At 41.8% G+C, this 22,266-nt stretch overlaps 2 protein-coding genes across 7 annotated transcripts in view; both read right to left on the reverse strand.

The window, feature by feature from the left end:
* Window positions 1-209: 209 nt before the first annotated feature.
* Window positions 210-12,337, reverse strand: pfkla (phosphofructokinase, liver a). Of its 2 annotated transcripts, XM_087829771.1 has the most exons (22): window positions 12,005-12,337; window positions 11,345-11,418; window positions 10,128-10,205; window positions 8,701-8,890; window positions 8,375-8,540; window positions 7,789-7,833; window positions 7,576-7,684; window positions 7,034-7,132; window positions 6,762-6,854; window positions 5,501-5,626; window positions 5,337-5,401; window positions 5,198-5,261; window positions 4,947-5,093; window positions 4,756-4,826; window positions 4,541-4,628; window positions 4,299-4,451; window positions 3,576-3,740; window positions 3,433-3,494; window positions 2,777-2,888; window positions 1,314-1,413; window positions 1,114-1,219; window positions 210-1,027 (listed from the first exon to the last, which is right to left on the reverse strand). In XM_087829771.1, the coding sequence occupies exons 1-22, from the start codon at window positions 12,087-12,089 to the stop codon at window positions 880-882; spliced, it is 2,346 nt and encodes a 781-aa protein (XP_087685897.1). In that variant the 5' UTR covers window positions 12,090-12,337; the 3' UTR covers window positions 210-879. The 2 variants fall into 2 exon arrangements, with proteins under 2 accessions (XP_087685897.1, XP_087685898.1); XM_087829772.1 differs by lacking the exons at window positions 10,128-10,205; window positions 11,345-11,418; window positions 12,005-12,337 and adding an exon at window positions 8,980-9,704.
* A 2,554-nt stretch (window positions 12,338-14,891) lies between these two features.
* map3k13 (mitogen-activated protein kinase kinase kinase 13) overlaps window positions 14,892-22,266 on the reverse strand; it is a 37,338-nt gene continuing 29,963 nt past the window's right edge. For all 5 annotated transcript variants that reach the window (XM_006788591.3, XM_035906657.2, XM_087853010.1 and 2 more), the window contains 4 exons: window positions 21,472-22,237; window positions 21,317-21,387; window positions 20,864-21,155; window positions 14,892-19,820 (listed from right to left, as the gene is read on the reverse strand). In XM_006788591.3, the coding sequence (XP_006788654.1) occupies window positions 19,719-19,820; window positions 20,864-21,155; window positions 21,317-21,387; window positions 21,472-22,237 (1,231 nt within the window). In that variant the 3' untranslated portion in view covers window positions 14,892-19,718. The remainder of the gene's footprint in view (window positions 19,821-20,863; window positions 21,156-21,316; window positions 21,388-21,471; window positions 22,238-22,266) is intronic.

The following is a 22,266-nucleotide window of genomic DNA, read 5'->3' on the forward strand; positions in this document are numbered from 1 at the left end:
ATGATTTTGGAGAGAAAGCATTTATAACACCTTGCATACAGTCTTGTTTCATGGCACAGTCAGTAGTTAATCTATAAAATGTTTTGACCAGTGGCACTCATGACTGTCTGTTGAGCAGTGGTTTGAATATACAAACCCTCCCTTGGATTTTGGCACAATAAGAAAACATTTGTGCTGAATTCCTTGTCAAATAAATACTGGTACACAGGTGAGATCAGTGCTGGCATTTAATTCAATTCAATTCAATTCAATTTTATTTATATAGCGCCAAATCACAACAAATGTCGCCTCAAGGCGCTTCATAGGTACAGAGAAAAGCCCAACAATCATATGACCCCCTATGAGCAAGCACTTTGGCGACAGTGGGAAGGAAAAACTCCCTTTTAACAGGAAGAAACCTCCGGCAGAACCAGGCTCAGGGAGGGGCGGCCATCTGCTGCGACCGGTTGGGGTGGGGTGGGTTGGGGTTTAGAAAGTATATTCATGGTCATTCAAGTTTAAGAGATGGGCATGGAGTAAAGGTCCCACCACCTATTGTGCCCATACAGTATGCCCCCTAAGCACAAACAAAAAAGTCTGGGCACAAATTGGATCATGACCAGAACTTCTCTGAGCAAATAAAAGCAACTTTAGTGCAAGAAGGAGCACACAAAACTTCTGAACAAATCAGGTTAACCGATATATCAGAGGGCAGAGAAAGGGAGTTCTGCATTTTGATGGAAAGCATTGAAATATCTTTACGTGAAAACAAGAAGTCAGGCAGTCAAATTGAAAGCCCACGCTTGTGAAGAAAGGTTACATACGATATGTGATGATGAGAATTAAAAATGATGGATAAAAGTTAAAAGATGCAAAGCATGCTGCCATTTTACAGAGAGCTTAGAATCCACTGTCAATGCTGATGGAGCGTTGAGTCACATGTTCAATCTCTCCTGGGACATATTCATTGAAGCTGGTTTGGTACTTGGCCAACATCTTTAGCATGGGCCGCAGTTTTAACCACCACTCTACCTTGGGCATCCGGTGCCTTGGAGATTAAAAGGATAATAATTAATAAACAAGACAATGTGTTTTCCAAAAGCAGCATATTTTAGATTTTTTTGTATTACTTACTCAAAATCGGTTATTTCCTTCAGTTCAGTGACAGGGGTGAATGAGACAACCTTCCTGTTAAGGCCAATGACACATGCTGTTTCTGGTGAGTTGGCAAACACTCGGCCTGGTGGAAAAAAATTCAGTCAATACACCTGATGTGTGACTCAGGATTGCTTCATGTTCTATCAATGCCATCCACGACTTGCAGTAAAACCTACCTTGTCGGTAATTTTCAGTCAGTTTCTCTGAAAGCCACTCGATAGCTTTCACGCCCAGCTTCGTGCCAAAATTTCTATCAAAGGGAGAAGGTGCCCCGCCCTGCAGCCCAAACCGAGAACAAAATTATCACATCAAAATGCCAATTGCAGTTGAGGTCAGACATTTACATATACTCATCACGGGCATGAATGTCATGTTGATTTGGGGCTTTTAATGATCTCTTTCAACTGTTGTTTTTCCAGGAATGACGAATTGTGTGCACACCTTTGAATTTATTTTTGGATTTTCTCTCCACACAAGGTCAAAACTGTACACACAGGTTCAAATATATATGTACAAAAGGTTCTAAAATGGCTTTTAACTTGGTGAGGTCAAGGACTATTAGCTTCTCGTCAATGATCATGATTGATTACAGTGGTAGTTTCTCTGCTAGAATAAAAAGGTTTTTGTTTGACAGCACTCATTGGATTGACCATTACTCAGCACAATGGGAAGGTCCAAGGAACTTAGTGACGATCTAAGAAGTATTGTCACTTGGAGCCATTTCTGACCAACCACAGATTCCAAGACCGTCAGTTCAAGCTATATGGATGTTTCATCGCTTTCCCAAGGTCTGGAAGAAGATCCAAACTGTCAACCTCAGATGAGAGGAAATTGGTTAGGATTTGCAGGAACCACCAAGGCTCAAGCCTGCTATGAAGTGGAAACTGCTGGAACACCAGCATCATTGTCTACAATGATTCAAATTTTACAACACTATGAACTTTAAGGATACTGGCCAAGAAAGAAGCCCTTTCTCCAAAATTGACACCTTCAAACTTGACATGGACAAGTCAAAAGCCTTCTGGATAAAAGACTTATGGTAGATGAGACAAAGATTGACCTTTTTGGCCACAATGAAAAGGTAAATTTGGAGGAGTAAAAGTCAGACTTTTGAACCTAAGAACACTGTAACAGCATCATGCTTTGGGGCTGTTTTGCTGCCAGTGGTACTGGTACATTGCAAAAAGTGAATGGAGTAATAAAGGACGAGGACTACCTCCAAATTCTTCAACTTCATCTCAGTTCAACAGCTAAATAGTTGAAGTTTGGAGACAAACACGAGGACAGCTTAAACCAGAAATAAAATGATAATATTCAAGGATGTTTTCATCAGCTTTTTTAACTGCAGTTGGGTGTTAATTTAAAGCGTAGTAAAGTTGATTTAGCAAGACATCGAAACTCATTCAACCTTGAGAATTTCCCGAGAGCACTGTCTAGCATGTTGATTTTAAAAAAAATCCAAAATTAATTCAAACACATGCACCTAATTGTTGTTTTTGTTTTTTTAAGTTGTTAAAGATGCTGTACAATCAATAAAAACAGAACAGCTCAAAGAAATTAAAAGCACAAAACAATCATTCCCATGACGAGTCTATGTAGGCTTTTGACTACAACTCAAAGTTGGAAAACTGATCCATACCTGCTGGAGGTGTCCTAACACGTTGACTCTGCAGTCAAAGATGTCCTTCCCTTCTGATGAATACAGCTTATGGATGAAATCTGTAGTGTAGTTTTCATGGCATTTTTCATTCCTGTCATGACAGAGAACATGATTAACAAAGGAGTGCCACAGTGTTATTGGATGCAGGCTCAGCTAGACAATTATAAAAACTGATGTGGCACTTATACAATAATTTTCCATAATTTTCTGCTGCTTATCTGGTATCTGGTCGCATGGGCGGGAAACTCATTTCCACAATTTGAATCTATCCATAAATACATCAATTCATCAATTTGTGTGCTTCACATGGAACATAGAGTGAAATAATGAAGTCAAAATACATAATACATCTTCTATTCTATGAGTAAATAGCTGCAAACTAAAACTTAGCTGTACTGTTGTACCTGAAGACAGTCCTGTGAGCGCTGCCAATTTTAAATCTCCCATTGTTGTTCATTTGGGTTCAGATTGGGTGACTGTCAAATCGCTGCATGAGTTCCTCAATTTTTAGACTTATCAAACTATTCAGTGACCTCTTGTGCCCTCACTGTAGGAAAAAGGATAAATGCAATACAGCTTTTTCCTTTAATTTGTCACTTGTTTAAATTTAGTTGACTCTATAAAATGTTATGTACCTCAGGATTAGACCTCGTTGGACATCTTTCTTCATCTTTTCAGATAAGTGCTCCACATTTGTCTGCAAACAGTTCACATTATTAGAGGAAACAGTGCTGTGAACATCACAAAAATGACTTTAGACAATATCTTTTTCTTCTACCTTAAGGTCATGGATGTTAAAGGGGTCTTCAAAGATGTAGGCTGCATCAGCACCCACTGCTATGCCAGTTGCGGATGCCAGATATCCACAGTACCCACCCATGGTCTCCACCACAAACACTCGTCTCTTGGTCCCACTGGCAGACTGCTTGATCTTGTCACAACTCTGCAGAAGAATTTGATTCTTTGGTTGTAATATGATATTTTAAGATATTTTCTGTTTGGCACCATTCTCTTGAAACTCTAGAGACAGTTTTGTTGGGAAATCCAATTACACCAGCTGCTTCTGAAATACTCATATCAGCCTGTCTGGCACCATCAACCATGCCAACCATGCTCTTTTCCCCCCATCCTCATGTCTACATGCCTGTTGAATTGCTGCCATGTAATTGGCGGATAAGATATTTGCATTAATGAACCAGTGAGCAGGAGTACCTAGCAATGTAACCTGTGAGTGTCCGCTATTAATATAGGTTTAGAGTGATAAACTGTACCGCACTGTTTCATTTTCCATGTCTTCAAAGCTGGAAGATAAAATCTCAAACACTAAATGTTTCTATTTGGTTTATACACAAAATTATAATAAAAATGAACAAAAATTAAATAAACTCAAGTCTTTTAAACAGCTTAAAGGTCAAAGCAGTTGTGATTTCAAACTTAACACTGCAAAGAATAACATTTGTACAGAAAGCCATAAAAAAAAATAATTTCGGCTGAGCCCTACCTCCATTGCACAATTGACAGCAGTGTCTGTACCCACACTGAAGAAAGTTCCCGGGACGTTGTTGCTAATGGTAGCAGGGATAACGGCCATGGGAATGCAGAGCTCATCGTAGTGAGTCCGGGCCTCGTAGAGCTCAAGCACACCTTGGTACCCCTTTGAAAGTCATAGGGATACAGGTCAATATTAACACGGCAACTTATGGCTCGAATAATTTAGATTTGACACTTTTGTGCTTCTTATACCTCAAACCCTCCTATTACAAGCAGAGCTGAGATTTCGAACTTGGTGATGGTTTCCACAATCTTCTCCAGGTGAGAGTTGGGAAGAGTCCTTAGGAAGGAAATTAAACAAAACTTGTCATCAGCGTATGGCAAAATCTCATAACACCTAAGCCACTGCTGCGTTAGGTTAAGCCTTTAAGATCAGGTAAAGTGATTCATATCAGTGAAGCACTCACCGTTTTGTCCCCAGCAGTGAGCTTCCTTGGCCCGTCCATCCAGCCACACTGTGCCATTCCATCTCAAATACCTGCAGAAAGACAGGTTGAAGAACACTTTCCTTTCAGTCTCACACAGGTTACTGTGGAACTGCTAAAATCTCCTTTAGTGTTAAAAAACAAACAAACAAAACAAAAAATCACAGCCTCACCGCTCCATCGGCAAGTCCCAGAAAGCCGTCATTGACCCCGTAGACTTTATGTCCACGAGAGAGCCCTGACCTCACCGCTGACCTCACTGCAGAATTCATTCCTGCCGCCGGAGCTCCCACGTTCAGAATAGCAAAAGAGAAGTTGCTCTGAGGAAGCATAAGTCAGACATAAAAGAGAACACCGAGATTAAATCCTGGGATCATTTCACATCATTTATGGCTTAAACTGTCTACAAGTCCTCCAGACCTACCTTAGACTGAGGAGGCTTGTGGAAAGCGAGACTCTTGTAGATGTTCCAATTGCTCTCAAAACTCCTAAAAGTGCATCGTTAGTTTAGTTTTTTTAATTTGCAATAAAAACAATAAGGTGACATAAATCAAAACTCTCACCCTCCACGCAATTTAATGGCTTCATCAAACCTCTTCTCGTTCATGGCCGTCTGCACCAACTTAGTCTGCAAAGGGTGGTGCAGTAAAACCAGAGCTCAGCATCTCACTTCTGACCTGTTCTGTTCATTACAAATAAATTACACGAGGACAGGAGAGAGACTCACCATCTCCACACACTCCACCAGAGGGAGGCGGACTGCTTGGTTGCCCGACAGGCCGATGACACAGGCTGGGGTTTCAGGAGAAGCCTCCACCAGGGTGACGACCGCTTCCACGCCCAATATGCTGCTCTGGAAACACGTGTGTTTGGATATATGTGCAATTAAGACAGCACTGACATTGAATACTGGGAATTAAACTCATGCTAATTTGAATATTTATTTTAAAAAAAAATCTACTCAGGCAGCCTTTGTTAGTATGCATCAATAGATTTTATTATCGGTATCAGGTCATCTGGTTGTGTATTATGCCACATACAGAAACACATCCTGTGCTAGTTTCCTTCGTGTAATCAGTTTTTGTTAAGTCTGATTGTGGCCACTTGTTAGTAGTGCAGGTCCATTGTGTTAAATAGTGTTTAATAGGGCTGTTCATATAACGATATCAGATGACGATATAAAAACGTCTATCGTTTCATTTTAAGCTATCATTTGTTTCGTTGGGTCGCAAAATAAACTGTTTACGGCAATATTTTTTCATGGTTTTGATGGTCACTGTAGTGGCTATATTAATTTCTTAAAGTTCTCTTTTTCTCTTATATTTAATATGACCACACTAAGGACGGACAAGCGCTTGTTTTTATGCGTTGTGGTTAGCAACAACGACGGTAACGCCATTGCGTGTCCGCTTGTTTATGTTCCACATAAACCTTTCACAATAAAGCTCAAGATCCTGTTGAGACTTTTCAAAATAAACTGAATCACGTGAAAGAGCAGATTATTTATGGGTGAGAAGTAAAAAAGAGCCGCCAGGTGCTAAAAAATAGACCTTAGACTCAAACGTTAGAACAGGCTTTCCCCCGCAGCACGCTGTGTAATAAATGCTCACAAAGAAAACGGCGGCCGTTACAACTTATGTCTAAAAATGTATAGTTAAAACACTCGACTCCAGGTACATGACGCGCAGCTGGAAACACTTCACGCAAGTCGAACTGCCCGAGATTCACAGAATTTACAGAAAATGTTACATTTTTGTGATTTATATCGTTATCGGGACGATAGAATTCTTATATGAGATTTTGGTCATATCGCACAGCCCTAGTGTTTAATTATCATTTTAATGGTTTAATGGTCAGCCAAAAGGAACAATCAGGAATATTGACAGAATAGCTTTGAGACGCAGTTATTTTTGTTAATGTCCCTGAATTTATTACTTCAACAATATTTACAAGTTTGATATGACTATGAAATGTGTTGTTCAGCTTACCAGCATTCTGTCAAACGCTGAGGGAATTCCTCCTCGCTGAACGTGGCCGAGTACTGTCACTCTGGTGTCATAACCCAGTCTCTTCTGCACCAGCTTAAAAACAAACACATGGAAGAATTTCAGCGTTTTATGCATTTGAAAAAGCTCTCAACAACAGCTGTCGCCAAGAAAAACTACAGCCGACCTTTGCAGGAGTGAAATAAACAATCTATAAATCAGTATCTGATATATTCAGATTGTAGTGCTGCATTAATGTGCGTTGTCTGACTTACATCTTTTATATAATTTGAGGAGATGGGCTTGCCATTTCTATCAATGGCTCCTTCTGCGACGATTATGATGTTCAGTCTCGACCCCCCACTTGTGCGGCTCTAGAAGGAAACGGGTAAAACATGTTATTGTGTCATTAAGCACAAACCTGTGTCCAAGTTCTTTAAAGTCAGAACAACTACAGTCAAAGGAGGACTGTTATTACCATCCGGAGTAATTTATCTGGTGAAACGGCTCTGTTTGGGAACTTTTAAAAAATGAAAACCATAAATCAGGGAGAGCTTCCTGTACTACTCTATGTACACAAAAAAAGCTGGAGGTGGCAACAGGAGAGGCAAGACCCTCATTGGTTTGCACAGTGCCTTGCAGATGCACAGATGCTTGTATGACATTAGCAAACTGTCCTGCTTTCATGGCATGCCTAAACTGACACTATGCCCAATTCGTCTACTTCGACACAGGCCAAACCTGTCATGTGGATACACACAGTGAATGCAAATCAGTAATGCATGGGGCTAACATACAGTCTGGACTTGTGTCTTACCCCCTCTAGACGGGCACACATATTGTCCTCCCAGCCCTCCTGAGGTGGAGCCTCTGGAATAAAAACCCAGTCTGCCCCTGATGCCAGAGCTGACACTAAAGCCAAATACCTAAAGTTGTAACAAAGAATAAAAGGACAGTTAATGCATAACAAGAGCTGCATGCAGCTGCAGTGCGTATGGGATAGCAAAATGGGTTAAAGTGCAACTCTCACCCGCAGTGCCGTCCCATCACTTCCAAAACAAATGCACGCTGGTGGCTGTAGGAAGTACAAAACAGTTACAGTGAGACTCTTTTCCACAAAGTATGTCAGCAAACACACAAAGAACATGCTGGTGTCTGAGAAGGCAAGTCTGGGCAAGATGGAAGTCATGCCAAAAGCCTTGAATGGTGCAAAAGACCACATTCCATTAAGAGTTAATCATTCACTGTGCAGGTATATTCAGATAACTCTGATAGGGCTGAGAGTAAGTAATGCTTAATCATCAGCATTACTCCATGTCTGTTCAAGTAACTGAATACAACTACTAAAAAACCCCAACACATGCGTTTAAAGCTGGAACCACAAAATGTTTGGCATTACTTAATCGCTGACTAATGTTTTCTTGATCTACGTGCAGTATGTTTACTACCATAAATCTGCTCCTTTGAAGTAGCACTGCAGCACATGTGGTGTGCTCGACACATCTTCCTTCCTGTAACTCATTTACTAATTACTCACTTATCCAGTGACCTTGTGCATGCTGCTTTTATGAAACACCAGGCGCTTCAGTGCTGTTCCGAATTACCCAGCGGCTCACCTCTGTGCAGTGGTCATTATGGCATCAATTATCTCCATGATGCGGTGCAGCGCAGAGTCGGCACCGATGGTCATGTCAGTGCCGCAGAAGTCGTTGTCTATGGAGCCGACGAGGCCCACGATGTTCAAGTTATAATGCTGCTTAGCTATAGTGTCTGTGATCCTTCCTGAAGTAACACACACACACACACACACACACACACACACACACACGTGTTTAAATTAAATAAACTCCAAACATGTTTCTGAGACTTCAACAAAAAATGACTCCACTTCTTGTTTCTGATATGCACTCTGAGTAGTTTGATCTTCTTGAGCAACACTCACCTTTCTTTACGAGTTCATCGAGTAGATCGCTCCACTCATTGCGGAAGATGTTGGCTCCGGTAAGGCTGCCGTCGCCGCCACACACGCACAGGTTGGTGATGCCTTTCTTTACCAGGTTGAAGGCGGCAGAAACTCTGCCCTCACGCGTCATGAAGGCCTTGCAGCGGGCACTGCCTATCACGGTCCCACCCTGCAGCAGAGATGTAAAACAAGTCAAAAACCAAACTAAGGCAGACAATAGAAGGTTGGGAACCACAGGTACACACAGATTAGATTTACCTGCATACAGGATACTCTGGCAGATAATCTGGTGGTAAGATACAATTACTACCTCACACTGAAAGACTCTGCTAGCCAGGGAAGCTGCAGTTTGCATCCATGTCTGTTGGGACTCATAACATAAATGTAGTGAGATGTTTTGAAGGAATTTAATAAAAGTTATTCAGCATATTGCATCAGAGAGCAAACAACGCTTCAGAACTGGATGTGACAACTTCTAAAACATGGATGCTTCATTAGCACTTTCAACCCAGCAGCACAGGAGATCTACTATACTGGGCTCAAACACATTTTATCTACAGCCACTACAGTTTCAAGGTGGGCACCCAACCAAAACACAGTTCACATATGTGAAATATGGTCACACGCTACCTCTCTTTGGCACTGGATAAAGGCTGTAAAAATAAGGGAACCTTTGGCTATTTGGATAATAAATGTCAACACTTTATCCTTTTGTTTTAAGATATTTGTATTAAATTTGTCATAATAAATGTCTGAATTATGGCAACAAATGTCCCGGTGACCTTTGATCACCAAAATCCAATCCGTTTATCCTTGAATCCAAATTATTGTTTGTGCCAATCTTGAAAAAAAATTAATCAGATGCTTAGACTGTTCCTCCCCTATGCAAGGCCACCTGGGTTGGCTGGAAGACTGTTTACTTAGCCTGGCACTCTGAATAGTGCAGCCTGCGTCTGATTAGGCTAAAAGCGCATGCAGCAAAGCTCCTTACCAGGTTACAACCAGTAATAGGAAGAGAAGAGACGAGAAGACATGGATGAAATAATAACAATAAAACTATAAAAAAAGAGAGAAATAGAGAAAGATTTAAGCTCAGAAAAACAACAACAAAAATTCAATTCTTTTCAGACATAAGCCACATGAATTTTTAAGGAGATCCTTAAGGGTCTTAGAGAGAGTAAAAATAGGAAACTGACAATTCCTAAATTAGGTCCTCCATAAATTTAACGAGTAAAATCCATGATGGCTGAATTTAATTAGCCGCTTAAGTGTCCATGTACTGGTGTGACACTGCCCATATGAAAATGTCTACTCCTGAAGTGTTTTGTAGCAAAATAACTTTTACTCTGTGCTGAATATCGTCTCTTATAACAGCTACCTTTAACCACAGTAATATTTTAACCTACCAGCTGAATAATGTTGGTCACACTGTGCCAGTGGGCCAGTTTGATGTTGTCTCCCCCATCCACCAATCCCTGGTAACCCTGAGGAAAAGAAATTATTATGGAGGGCAGTCAAGCAATAATGAAAAAAGAACAATCGCAGAGTGTTTATAAGCTGCATTTATATGTAAACGATGGCCAGAATCAAAATAACACAGCATACTACGAGTACTTTCAACTCCTCTCTTATTTACAGGGGTTTGCCACACAGATTTTACGCCAGATGCCCTTCATTAAGTGCCACTGCACAGCATGTTTACTCATTCTCCTCCTGCTCCATATCTTTAGACAGTGTCCCACATTCTGACTGATTTTGCAAGACACGCAGTTTTCAAAAGTCTGGCTTTTTACCCACTGCATATAAATGATTAAAATCAAATAAAGGTTAGCCTGTCTAGCCCATCAGTAAAAGTTACAAGTTACCAAAAAGTCACTAGCATTGCAGAGTTTGGTGAATACGGTAGAAAAACACCACAAAGAAAATAAAAAGCCAATATATACTCAAAATTGTCTCCTTTTTGCAAGTTTTTTTTTTTTTGCACTGTGTTTTTTGACATAAATCACTAGAAATTGCTCAAATAGTCTGATATGGCTCATAAAAGCTATTCCAATCCACGAATGAAGACTGTTACCAGACAGAACAGCAGCTGAAATAACAGTAAAATAAGAATATAGGAGCATGCAAAAACTATCACATGACACCATATGAACAAACTTTAACTTGCTTTAATTCCTTTTGTATTTATTTACCAAGAGAGTTTGAAAAGTTGCATTCAAATACATGTCCACTTTGTCCAGTCTGGTCACCCAGTTTTCACGTCTGGAGCCTCACACTACTTTTGCAGTTGGTACTAGATTGGATAAGCCGGGGCTGATGGGTTTTTTTTCTGGGACAACTGCCTGTTGAGTTGCCAGGCAACAGGGAAACTGCCCTACTCAGTTCTTTATTGTTCAATAAATTAGTATTCTACTTTTGTCTACCAAAAAAACCCCAACTAAAGTGACTGTAAAGTGATGGGTAAAACTTCTTTAGGAGTTATTTTATAGGAGTTTTCGTCTGACGAGTCGCCCCCTGCTGGCCATTACAAAGAACATTTCATCTGTCCCACTTGGGGACTACACCTCTATCTTTATTGTCCCATTTTTTAATGCAAAGAGGGTTACATATAAAGCTTGTTTACCTCATGAATGAGATAGACCTTGGCCCCCACATAAATGCCCATCCTGGTCACAGCTCGGACGGCAGCATTCATCCCTAAATCAAGGACAAAAAGTGTTAGATCTTCCTCTTCTTGGGTCTTTGCACACAGGCTGTTGCATCACAGCTCTGCATGGGGCAATCAAACGGTAAGGTGGGTATGACTTCATTATCTGTTATCTTCTCTGACCGCAGCAATAGACAATGGGAGGCTTTGATTAGTCAGAAACAAATACACTGTGTAAGTTCAAACGGGAGGCAGAAGGGTCTAGCCTTTAAGAAGCACTAACATTGAAGTGTTTTACACCCCTGAAAATGCTTATAAATGGTAATGTGAAGGCATAAAGCATGGGCATACAACCACTTCTTAAAGTACTGCTATTATTCCACAATAGTGCATTATGTTGGATTGGCTTAGAATTACTGATGTACGAATGCAAACATCAGATTATTGCTGCAGCAGGTAAAGTAAACAAGTATTACTATAAACTCGTAGTTACTGTATGACCTTTGATCCCTAATCATCCAGCTGCTATTCCGAGCTGACTAGCTGCTGTCACCTCAGCCCTCGACCTAGCCACATTTTCCCACCACACAAACACGGGTTTACAGCCACACATATACGTTCGAGTTGTGAGGTCACCTTGTGCATCTCCACCGCTGGTCAGCACTGCCATGGCCCGACCAGCGCACGTCATCTTCAGCTTCTCCAAGTCCATCAAAGACATTTTTAATCTCTTCTCCTCGCAGCTACAAAAAAAAGGAGAGAATTTGAAAAAATAAAACCCGTTCGCTGTGAGAGTAAAATTAGCTCTTAGTGTCTTGATCCTAGGGAATCTAGCTGCCTCTTCCTCGTTTGCAGGTTTCTCCTCAGCAGATCATAACTTCCAGCGGTGACACCCACAATATACAGCTGAGGGATGTTTGCTCTTTTCACCCGCTCCGCCCGGAGCTGCGGTTTTCTCCACTGGCTCGTCTTCGAGAATCTCCGCCTTCTCTCTGAGCCCCGAGGTTTGAAACCGAAGGAAGTGCAACCAGCACGTACACCACGGGCAGGTATCCATACCGGAAGAAGGCGCAATCAGTGGAATAATACAGCAGCAGAACAGAGCATGTAAAACCTCAGGTCTGAAGATGTTAACGAAGTAACTTTGAGAGCCTGCCTATCCAACAGGAAGGAGAAGAGCTGGTTTAAAAGCCAACACAGTAATATTTTATAGTAAAAAAATAAAAGTATACAAACTTCTGGGTATAATAAAGTATCAGTGTTGGGAAGGTTACTTTTAAAATGTATTCCATTACAGAATACAGAATACATGCCCCAAAATGTATTCTGTAACGTATTCCGTTACGTTACTCAATGAGAGTAACGTATTCTGAATACTTTGGATTACTTAATATATTATCATGCTGTTTACAACTACATGAATGTACTATTGCTGTGATTTATTACTGTTACTGAAGGTCCGCGGCTCCGAACCCTAGTAAAGGGACCTCTGGCTAATACGGTGGGTTCTGTGTCGGGCTCGTAGCCGAAAACTAGCTTTACTTTGTTGTCTGAGTCAACTCTGCTAGCGAGAGACAGAGAGAGGCGTTGAAAGGCTGCTCCAACGGAACTTATTGTTTTTGGAGGAAAACACGAACACGGTGTACAGTCGAGTCTTAATAGCTTACTTACAACTGGGCTCGTCAGGCTCTCTTCTTGGCTGCAGTGGTTATTATTATATTTACATGCTTCCAGCTCCCGTTTTTGCTCGATGACAGCTCGTACTTTTCCTTTTTCTCCCTCCCTCGCTCACAGACACATAACGGGTATGGCAGTCCATATGCAGCACGGACTACGCTGCCTATGATGCTACATTCTTTAGAGCTATACCGGTAGCATTCTGCCTATTAGCTTAGCACAACAACAACAAGGCCTCTCTCACCCAGGAAACACGCAGAGAGAGAGAGAGAGCGTCACCCTATAACCATGGCAACTGTAACGCTGTCGCCTGGAACAACAGAACGTAGCTGTCAAACAAAACCCAAACAGTCCTGACCGCCACAATATGAAACAGGAAAGTACCGCCGTGTAATCCATTTATTTCAACAAAGTAACTGTATTCTAAATACCACCTTTTTAAACGGTACCTGTAACGGAATACAGTTACTCATATTTTGTATTTTAAATACGTAACGGCGGTACATGTATTCCGTTACTCCCCAACACTGTAAAGTATACAGTGTAGCCTCTCATTCGTCTGTATTCCAAGCTTTGTCATTCTTAAAATTTTTCTTCAGACATTTTCACCCCCTCCCCTCCCCTTTTTTAACCTGCCACTAAACACTGACCTATGACTCGTCCAACTTATCAAAGAACCATTTTTTAAATTAAAGAGCATGACAAATAACATCATTTGATCACATTTATTTAGCTTAATTTATGGAAAATGCTAATGATAGCACAGTTTGACAGACCTAAAGTGTTTTTGTACCATAGAGGTCACTCCCAGAGAAGTTTTAGCTGAAAACTTGGCATATCTATGCAAGCTGTGCAGTGTGTCGTGAAAAAATGTGGGGAAACGGGACAAGTAGAGGACAAAAAAGGAAGTTCAAGCTTAAAAAAAACATTTAAAAGAAATACTATTTAATTATACTATATAATATTGTCAACAAATTATTCTTAAGGTGGGGAAACGCTGAATTACGCCAAAAATACTCAAGAACTGGACTGAAAATGAGTGACAAGAAGTCTGATGGAGTGAAGAAGCTGAAACTTTTGGTTCAAATTAATGTCAATATGTACGAAGGAGGTCAGGAGAGCTCTTCAACAGCGAGTGCCTATAGCAGTCTGTTTTTGTTTGGAGCCGTATTTCAGCCAGTATGTTGGGGATCTTGCCAAAAGTGATGGAATTATGAACACAGAAAAACACCACCAGATTTTAACCTACCATGAAGTAACAGCTAGAAGATTTCTTATCCAATGGTGGAAAAAAAAAAATCATACCTGGATTGGAAAACTCACAATGGAACATCATCATTCATGAACTCAGCTTGGCTTTTATTTTACTTCATTACTATTCCTGAAGACTGGTAATACCTAATAGAGTTCAGGCCGTGTTGAACAATTAATGTGAAACACTGAATTGAACAAGCTTCGTTTTTGTCTTGTATACTTTATATATTCAGTGAACATTTGCACATTTCAATAAATAAAGAAATGAGGAGTGGCTTAATACTTTCACACAGGAATATACATGCATTTCTGTCTCTCAAGATCGATCGATCGATCTATCTCATAAATGAGATCTAGATAGATATTTATGGAACATTTATGTGTTACCAACAAATAGCTGAATTCTGCTTTTTTGTAACAAAACAGCAAAACAGGTAGATCTTTGAAGAAAGGATTGCATCCGTTTTCAATTTTCTTCAGAAAATATGCAGCGTGGCTTTTGCACACACACAGCAAAAAATAAATAAATAGAGAGCACAATAAAAGAAGCACTAAAGAGTAGGGGACAAACAGAAGAGCCAGACCACAGAGGTTTGGGTACAGTACAGCATTTATTCCATGCAGTTGTTTGCGCTGATTTAATTCTCCCAGTTACTCGTTGCACTGTACACTGGATAATACAGGAAATTGACAGGATTGGTTGATCATAATGCCTTTCAACAGGAAAGAGGATAGAAACAAGAGTAACAAAGAAACATGAGTCCGATAACACAGGACGAGGCAACAGGATGTCCACAGTTAGAGAGACGATTTCACAGAAATTTGAATGCAAGTTGTTTTTTTTCCCAGTAAGAATGAGAGGAAGTGGGGGTCACCGCAGATGTACCGAGGTCAGCATCGTGCATCCCTCCAGGCTTCACGCCTCATTTACACTGCGGAGACAGCCCACTGACTGACTTATGTTTGAAAGTGGTTCCTAACAACCTACAATGAGATAATTACTGATGTAAAGTCTGCTAAATCAAAGCTAAATGACGAATGGTCCCCTGCAGGGTCAACGTGATGATGCTTTTGTTCAACCACACACACAAATACTGTCCTCTTCCCTGACCAATTCATTGTGCTTCCTTGAAATAATACTTTCCAGGAGAGAAGTCGTAGATCGTGACATTTCTGAAGCTGCCTGAAATTAAAAAGAACCCTACTCCTCCTCACCAGTCATCCAAAATAAATTAAATTCAACAATCATGTAGGCCAGCTACAAAGAAAAAAAAAGATCAATTAAATTAAAACTGCACAACAATCATACTTCACAGGATATACGCCAGAAAGATAATGTTATTAACAGCTTGATCAGATTACCCTGTCATTACAACACGCTGGGTTATTTCACACGAACGTAAACAAGAGTGAAGGAGGAGGTTCGAGGAAAGGCAGAAGGTGTAAGCCTTTCTGAAGCTGAGGAGCAAAAGGCAGTCCGTCCATCGGCGTTAATAATCACCTTGTGCTGCTCGGGTTTATGACTCACACCCTCCTGTAGTGTTCAATACTGATGTGGGGACAGACTTAAAGAGTTTCCTGCTCAACCAGTCCGCTGGTCATCAAGCTCGAGGCTTTGCCAGAGCTGTGCAATGACAAAGAGAGAGAGGGAGGGAGGGAGGCGATAATGGATCACATGACATTTACAGATGTTTATGTACAGGAGTAACACTGAGATGAGGTTGCTGAAAACCGAGAGCAGCCCGGTGCTCCGTGGCCTTGTCTCTGGCTTATGTTCCTTTATATGCAGAATCTCAGCCGTCCGCACACGCTCGAGCCGGCGGCTTGACATCATTATCGTTAAATTCAAACTGGCTGGCTGTTTGTCAGCTTGAAGATCAGATCAGTGAGGATGATGACAGAAATGGGGCTTATTAAAAGCAAAACAAAAGAGAGCTCTCTCACAGATGCAGTATCCCTTTTCAGCGACAACCAGAGAGGTAAAAAGTAATATTGCTCTGGATAACCATCAGGAATTAAAGGAATTAAATGATGTTAGTCAGAAAAAGGGATGAGTCAGGTTATTTACATAACACAAGCCTAACTGTCGCCATCTAGTGGCTGCTCATATATTGCTCTTGCACAAAACCTGAACATCCTAAGCAGCAAAGACATGGCCACAAAAACGGGGCATTTTAACAACGATCTTCAGAAAAATTCAGAGAAAACTCTTTCTGCTGGACGAAGAAACGCAAAACAAAAAACATCAGCGCTTTTAATTTCACATATTTACTTGGCAGCAAAATGTTTTGAATCTAGTCTTTATCATACTGTTTAGCAGCACAGGGTTAGTCATTTTATCACCTTTCACAGAAACACAAAATAAAGATTCCCTCTGATCACATGTTTAAAGATTGCTTTTAGGAGAAGGGTTAGCTCTGTAATCGTGAGATTTTCCATGCATGTATATGGAGTTTACAGGTATGGCTGTTATATGCTAAAACATACCAAGTGCATCACCATCTCATCTTCCTGACTGTGGACGGTCACACAACTTGTCATTAAAGAGAACATTTTCTTTTAAGGCTTTTTCCTCATATTTTTTTTTTTTAACTTTAAAACATGCATGTTTGTGTGAATTGGAAGTCTTTGGAAAAAAATGTAACTCTAAAGTGCGAAACATCTCACCATTACACAAAAATTCTGAAACCACCCGTGGTATGTGCTAAAAGCCACAAAGCTGATTAGACTGTGCGCCACACTAAAGATCGGAGATGGCCTGAAAGCTGCAGGGAAAGACCTCAAACCAACCATGCATGCATTTTATCTGCTGAAGACACAACTATAAACCCACAAACAAAAACGACGTCATCGCCAGGAACAGATTCTTGACAAAATATTAAAATAAGCATTTAACTTATGATTTTTCTAAATTTGAGCCCCATGTGGAGTTTGCATGTTCTCCCTGTGTTGTCTCTGCGTACGCAGGCTTCAGGTTCGGTTAACAGGGGATTCCTAACTAGCTGTAGGTGTGAAATGCGAGGCTCCAGCCTCCCAATCACTCTAAATTGGATAAAGAGAAGGAACTGGATGGATGGAGATTTGAGCTCTTGCTTTTTCAAACCTTTGATTGCACTTTACTACATGCACTAATGTTCCAAGTTATTAGGAAGAAGTGTAGCATTTATTTTGATTTTGAATCATAAATGAATAAACCATCCAGATTTAAGTAGGTGTGTGTGCTGAGGAGGACAGAGGACATTAGGTAACCATAAGCCTAGATTTTTTCAGATTTTTTAAATAATACATTTTCAGTTTGGTCTATATGCTTCTTAACCCCTTATCACAACACATGACAAAATAATTTTCATCTTTCAGGAACCATTTGAATTTTCTCTCAGGCGAAATCAGTTGAGGAGTGCACATAGTAACATCTCGGCTTAGTTGGTTTTACTGTCCGTGTTCAGCCATCAGTACCTTGTGAATGCTTTGTGGTATCGAGATACAACAAATATCCCTGTGAAGCTTGTGATCCCTTCTTTCTGAAACCCTTTGAATTGTGTCTCTGGCACAAACAGTAACACAATTACGGTCGTTTAAAGAGCTCTTCTAAAAGGGCCCTGCAGCTGGGCTGATGGTGAAAAGAGTTAAACTGATAAATTATTAAACATGTGATCAAAGGCACCTGTATTTGCATGTGTTTGGTGAAAAAGGATTAACCAAGAAACTCTTTAACTATTTGGGACTACATATGGAAGTATTTTAAGAAAAAAAAAAAAAATCTGGCCTACAAGATTCACACTTTGAATGTGAATGGATTAGTGTTTATTTAAGTATGTTAAGTGCCTTAAAGGAAATTCTAAAATCCCACTCTGGACTTAAAAAAAATAGCCTCTATAAGCAGCTCTTTGACACCTGCTGCTCTCCGCTAGCTACCAGTCACTGTGCTCGTGTCTAGCCAGCTAGACATGCAAGATCCTGAACAAGCGACTTCTTTCTCACTCGTGTTATTGCTGTTATAATTCGCAAATAATCACCATTTTGGACATTGGCATAATCCACCCTGCTAGAAAATGATCAGTGGAACATGCCGAACCTGAAGATTTCAAGAAATGGGATACTGCACCTGGATGCCTTGTCTCCACATCACATTAAAGTCTGTTACAGCAATAAAACGTTGAACATCAAGGCTATCTGTAAGACCTTTCCGAGTATTTCTGCATGGTCCTTAATATGTGCCGCTCAAAAAAAAAAAAAAAAAAACAACCAAAAAAAACCAAAAACAAAACACATTCCTTCATATAATTGGTCCAGTCCAGTTTCACAGTCCTTGAACGATCCTGAGATGAGACTTGTAATGTCTAATGGAGAGGAAAGGGCTTTGTGTTGTCACACTCACATTCACTCACACTCTCACACACAGATAACTCCCTCAGTAACTCTGCCTGTGACATCTGATTGCTGATGACGATGACGTTGGCATGTCTTTAAGAGAAGGACGAGCAGAGTCAGAGAGGAAGAGTCTCTTTTCTTTTTTTTTCTTTAGCTCTCGGCCACGTCTTTATCTCTGATGCTCTGTCCGCTTCATGCAGTCTTGGGGCAGCGTTTTCATTTTGCGAGCTGCATAAGCATGTTTCGACAGCTACGTGAGGGCGGGGGGTTGGGCGATCCTGAAGAACAGACACACCCGGTGGTTTCAGGGAGGGAGAAAATCCAGTTGCGAGGCAGGTTGTTCATGCTGGTGTTCATAATGTTTTCCATGAGCTCCATGCTCCCCACTTTAGTCACAGTGGGGAGGCGGGGTGGAAACGGAGGAGGTGGGGTACTGGGACTTGATACTGTAAACTCATGATAAAGCAGGTTGGTCAGGCTCCAGTATGAGCTGAGCGATTGCTTGTTGTTTGGAGATGTCTGTCCACGACAGTGAGATGTTGAAAGCCGCTTTCATTCTGGGCCAGTCACCTGAGAGACCAACTACTGCAGTTATGCATCTCCCCACTGAAAGCCATCATCCTCTGATTGATAAGCCCTTCTCATCATTATCATGATCATCATCGTCATCATCTGCACCGTCTTCCAGTCCTGGTCTCTCTCCATCACAAAGTAAACCCTTGTTTGGATTCAAAATGTCTGTTTATTTCCTCTCTGTTCAGATCAGAGAAGTCTCATAGCTCCTGAATTTTCCTTCAGAACTCAGACAAAAATAAATTATGAACGTTAAACTATCTATTGTACATTATCATTCAAAAGGGAATCCCTGCAATGGGTTGCCTGAATGCTGTGCTAGATGAGGGGTGGGGGTCATATGAGAGATTACATAGGACGTTGCTATAAGGAGCTTTGTTTACAATGTTTGTCCTCTTATTGCTGTATTTTCTGCAGAGCAGAGAGGGACATAATGGCCTCCAGGCAAAGAAGATGATGAGCCCTTTAGGCAGGTTCACCACGAGGAAGGAGCCCCGACTTTGTTGTTTCTAATAGTGGCATCGGAGCACTCGGCTTCTGACGAATCGCAGTCCGAGTCCCCAAACTGTAGCGGATTCTGAGAGACAAAAGGGAACAAACAGGGGAACATTAAGAAAGATCCAGCATCAGGGATGATTTGAGATGCGTTATGATCTCAAGAATGAGGTTTTGTGCAATGCAGTAAATAAAATAAACATAAGTTAATGTTTCTTATGACTCCAAACAAAAAGGGTTTGGATTCATTAGTTCCAACTTTAAATATGACAGGCTATTTGTGTTGCTGACATATCCACCCCTTTATGACCACAGTGGGTGGATGGTACAGATTTTCCGGCAGCACAACTGTGTTATGCTATCATGTGAATATGGACCAAAATCTCTGTGGAATGTTTCTAGTTTGTGCCACGAAGAACAGTTCTGAAGCCAAAAACGGGTCCAACCCCCGCTTCTTTCAAGGTGCATGTAAGATGTACCATAGTTTATAATAAGGTCAGTATGGACTGATTACACCCAAACAGCCCCTGTGACTCAAAAGCTCAGGCTGCAGACGGCTCTGCTCCTGCTTGTGCATGGGGAGCAGCTAAAACCACTTGTTTCAGGCAGAGGATGAACTGATGAGTTGCAGGGATTTTTTTTAAAACTGTGAATCATTCAAAGCTACTGTAGCAAAGTTCAAAGATAAAAATATAGAATTAGAAATGAGCACATTCGTTCCCTTGTAAATGAATAAATTAAATATCAAAGTAAAATGATTTAATGACCTACATACGAATACAGAGTGTGTTTATCAGTAGTGATAGAGCAAAGGCTTATTATTAATAAGTGATGCGCATAGTGTCACATTATTTCAGTCTATATGTAGAAGCCCAGCCCTTTAAACCATCTGAGAGCTTTTATGTGGCCACAGAAGTGCTTTCAGCTAAATGCTCATATCTGCATGCTAAACCCATTTTGGTAGTAATCCTTTAAACAGCCGCTCATGGTGGCGCTGGAGGAAATGTTAGGACACCATCAAAGTCAGAAGACCACATGGTCTGGACTCTTGTCCGTATCTGGACTGAAGCGGTGGATCTTACCACCCTTCGAGCTACATCTGCACGGAGATTCACGCAAACTGACCTCGTAGCTGTGTTCGTCGGAGCACAGCTTCCCCAACGAGATCTGCGTCTTCACCCTGCGGACGGCACACTCCTTGTCAGAGAGGCCGTCTGACTGGGTGGAGATGTCGATGGGGATGTCCGGCGTGTGGGACAGCAGCTCGTCCAGGTGTTCCTCCTGACTGGCGCTCAGCCTCTCCAGGGGTCCGCTGTGCGAGTGATCACTGGTGTTTCCTTCCTCTCCGTCAGACACCGACAGGTTCTCTGAGCTGAAAGTAGAATAGGACTGGAAACTGCTCATACAGCGATGAGGTCTGTCAAGGAGAGAGGGGAGAAAAAATGAAAAGAAAACTTCCACATGGTTACTTCAGCAGTTTCCTTTGAAAACGGCTCCTAGTTGATCTGCTAAAGATCATTTTCTTTTGCTGCACACAATAAAAACCTATCTGCAAACTAAACGACCTTCTGTATTCACCTCTGTCTCCTTGGAAACTCCACTTCACTATCCACCTCTCCTTCTTCTTCTTCGGATGACTCATCACCACCCTGAAAAAGAAGCGGTAACAGCTTTTAATCCCACACAAGCACACGTTACATACTCATCGGTGTAAAGCCACCAGCTCTGCTCACCTTCCTGAGTGGCCTGAGAGTGCGGGGCAGTGCAGAGGGCAGTGTGTGCGCGTTCTGGGATGCATCCTGTTCCTGCGTCTCTGTCTTCTTTGTGGTCTCTCCATCTGAGACTGTGTCTTTGTTGTGCGCCCCCAGAGAAGACTGGGTGCCCTCTTGGGTGTTGAGCAGCGAGTAGTGCGGCAGCTCTGGGTGGCTTGATGGGGGAGGGGTCTCCTGACAGTGTAGGCAGCCGGGGAAGGGGTGAGCCTGGCAGCAGGGACATAAAGAACCAGCACCAGCGCCTGATGCAGGTTTGGAGCCGGTGGATGAAGTCCGCTGTCGCGTGTCTGCATCCACAGCGGTGGAAATGAGGTCAGGACTGGAGCCAGAAACACGGCGCTGCATGTGGTCAGTTTGAGGGCTACGGAGGGCGGCGGCGGGGCCGAAGTATCGCAGGTTGTTGGCACAGTTGACAACGGCCTCCTCGCGACCTTTCAAGGGGAGAAAGTTCCCCTCCGTTTGAGGAGGGTGGTGGTGGTGGTGGTGGTGATGATGGTGGATCAATTGCTCCTGGAGAGACTGGGTTTCTTCTGGTGCTCCAGCAATGGGCTTCAGCACAGCGGAGAACTCACTGTGGCTTCCTTTGCTGTTGGCGCGGCGGTGACGAGGCTTGCTTCGGTACCGGGCTTTGCCAGGAGGGGTGGAGACCTTCGGGCTAGCAGACAGCGGTGAGGGCGACGGAAGAGGGTCTACGCTAGGGATGCCATCAGAGCGAAGCAGGTCTGGCCTGGAAAATATGAATTGTATTCAATAGTT

This window comes from Neolamprologus brichardi, chromosome 16, assembly GCF_056152115.1.
Source record: "Neolamprologus brichardi isolate AB-2024 chromosome 16, ASM5615211v1, whole genome shotgun sequence".
Lineage (NCBI taxonomy): Eukaryota > Metazoa > Chordata > Actinopteri > Cichliformes > Cichlidae > Neolamprologus > Neolamprologus brichardi.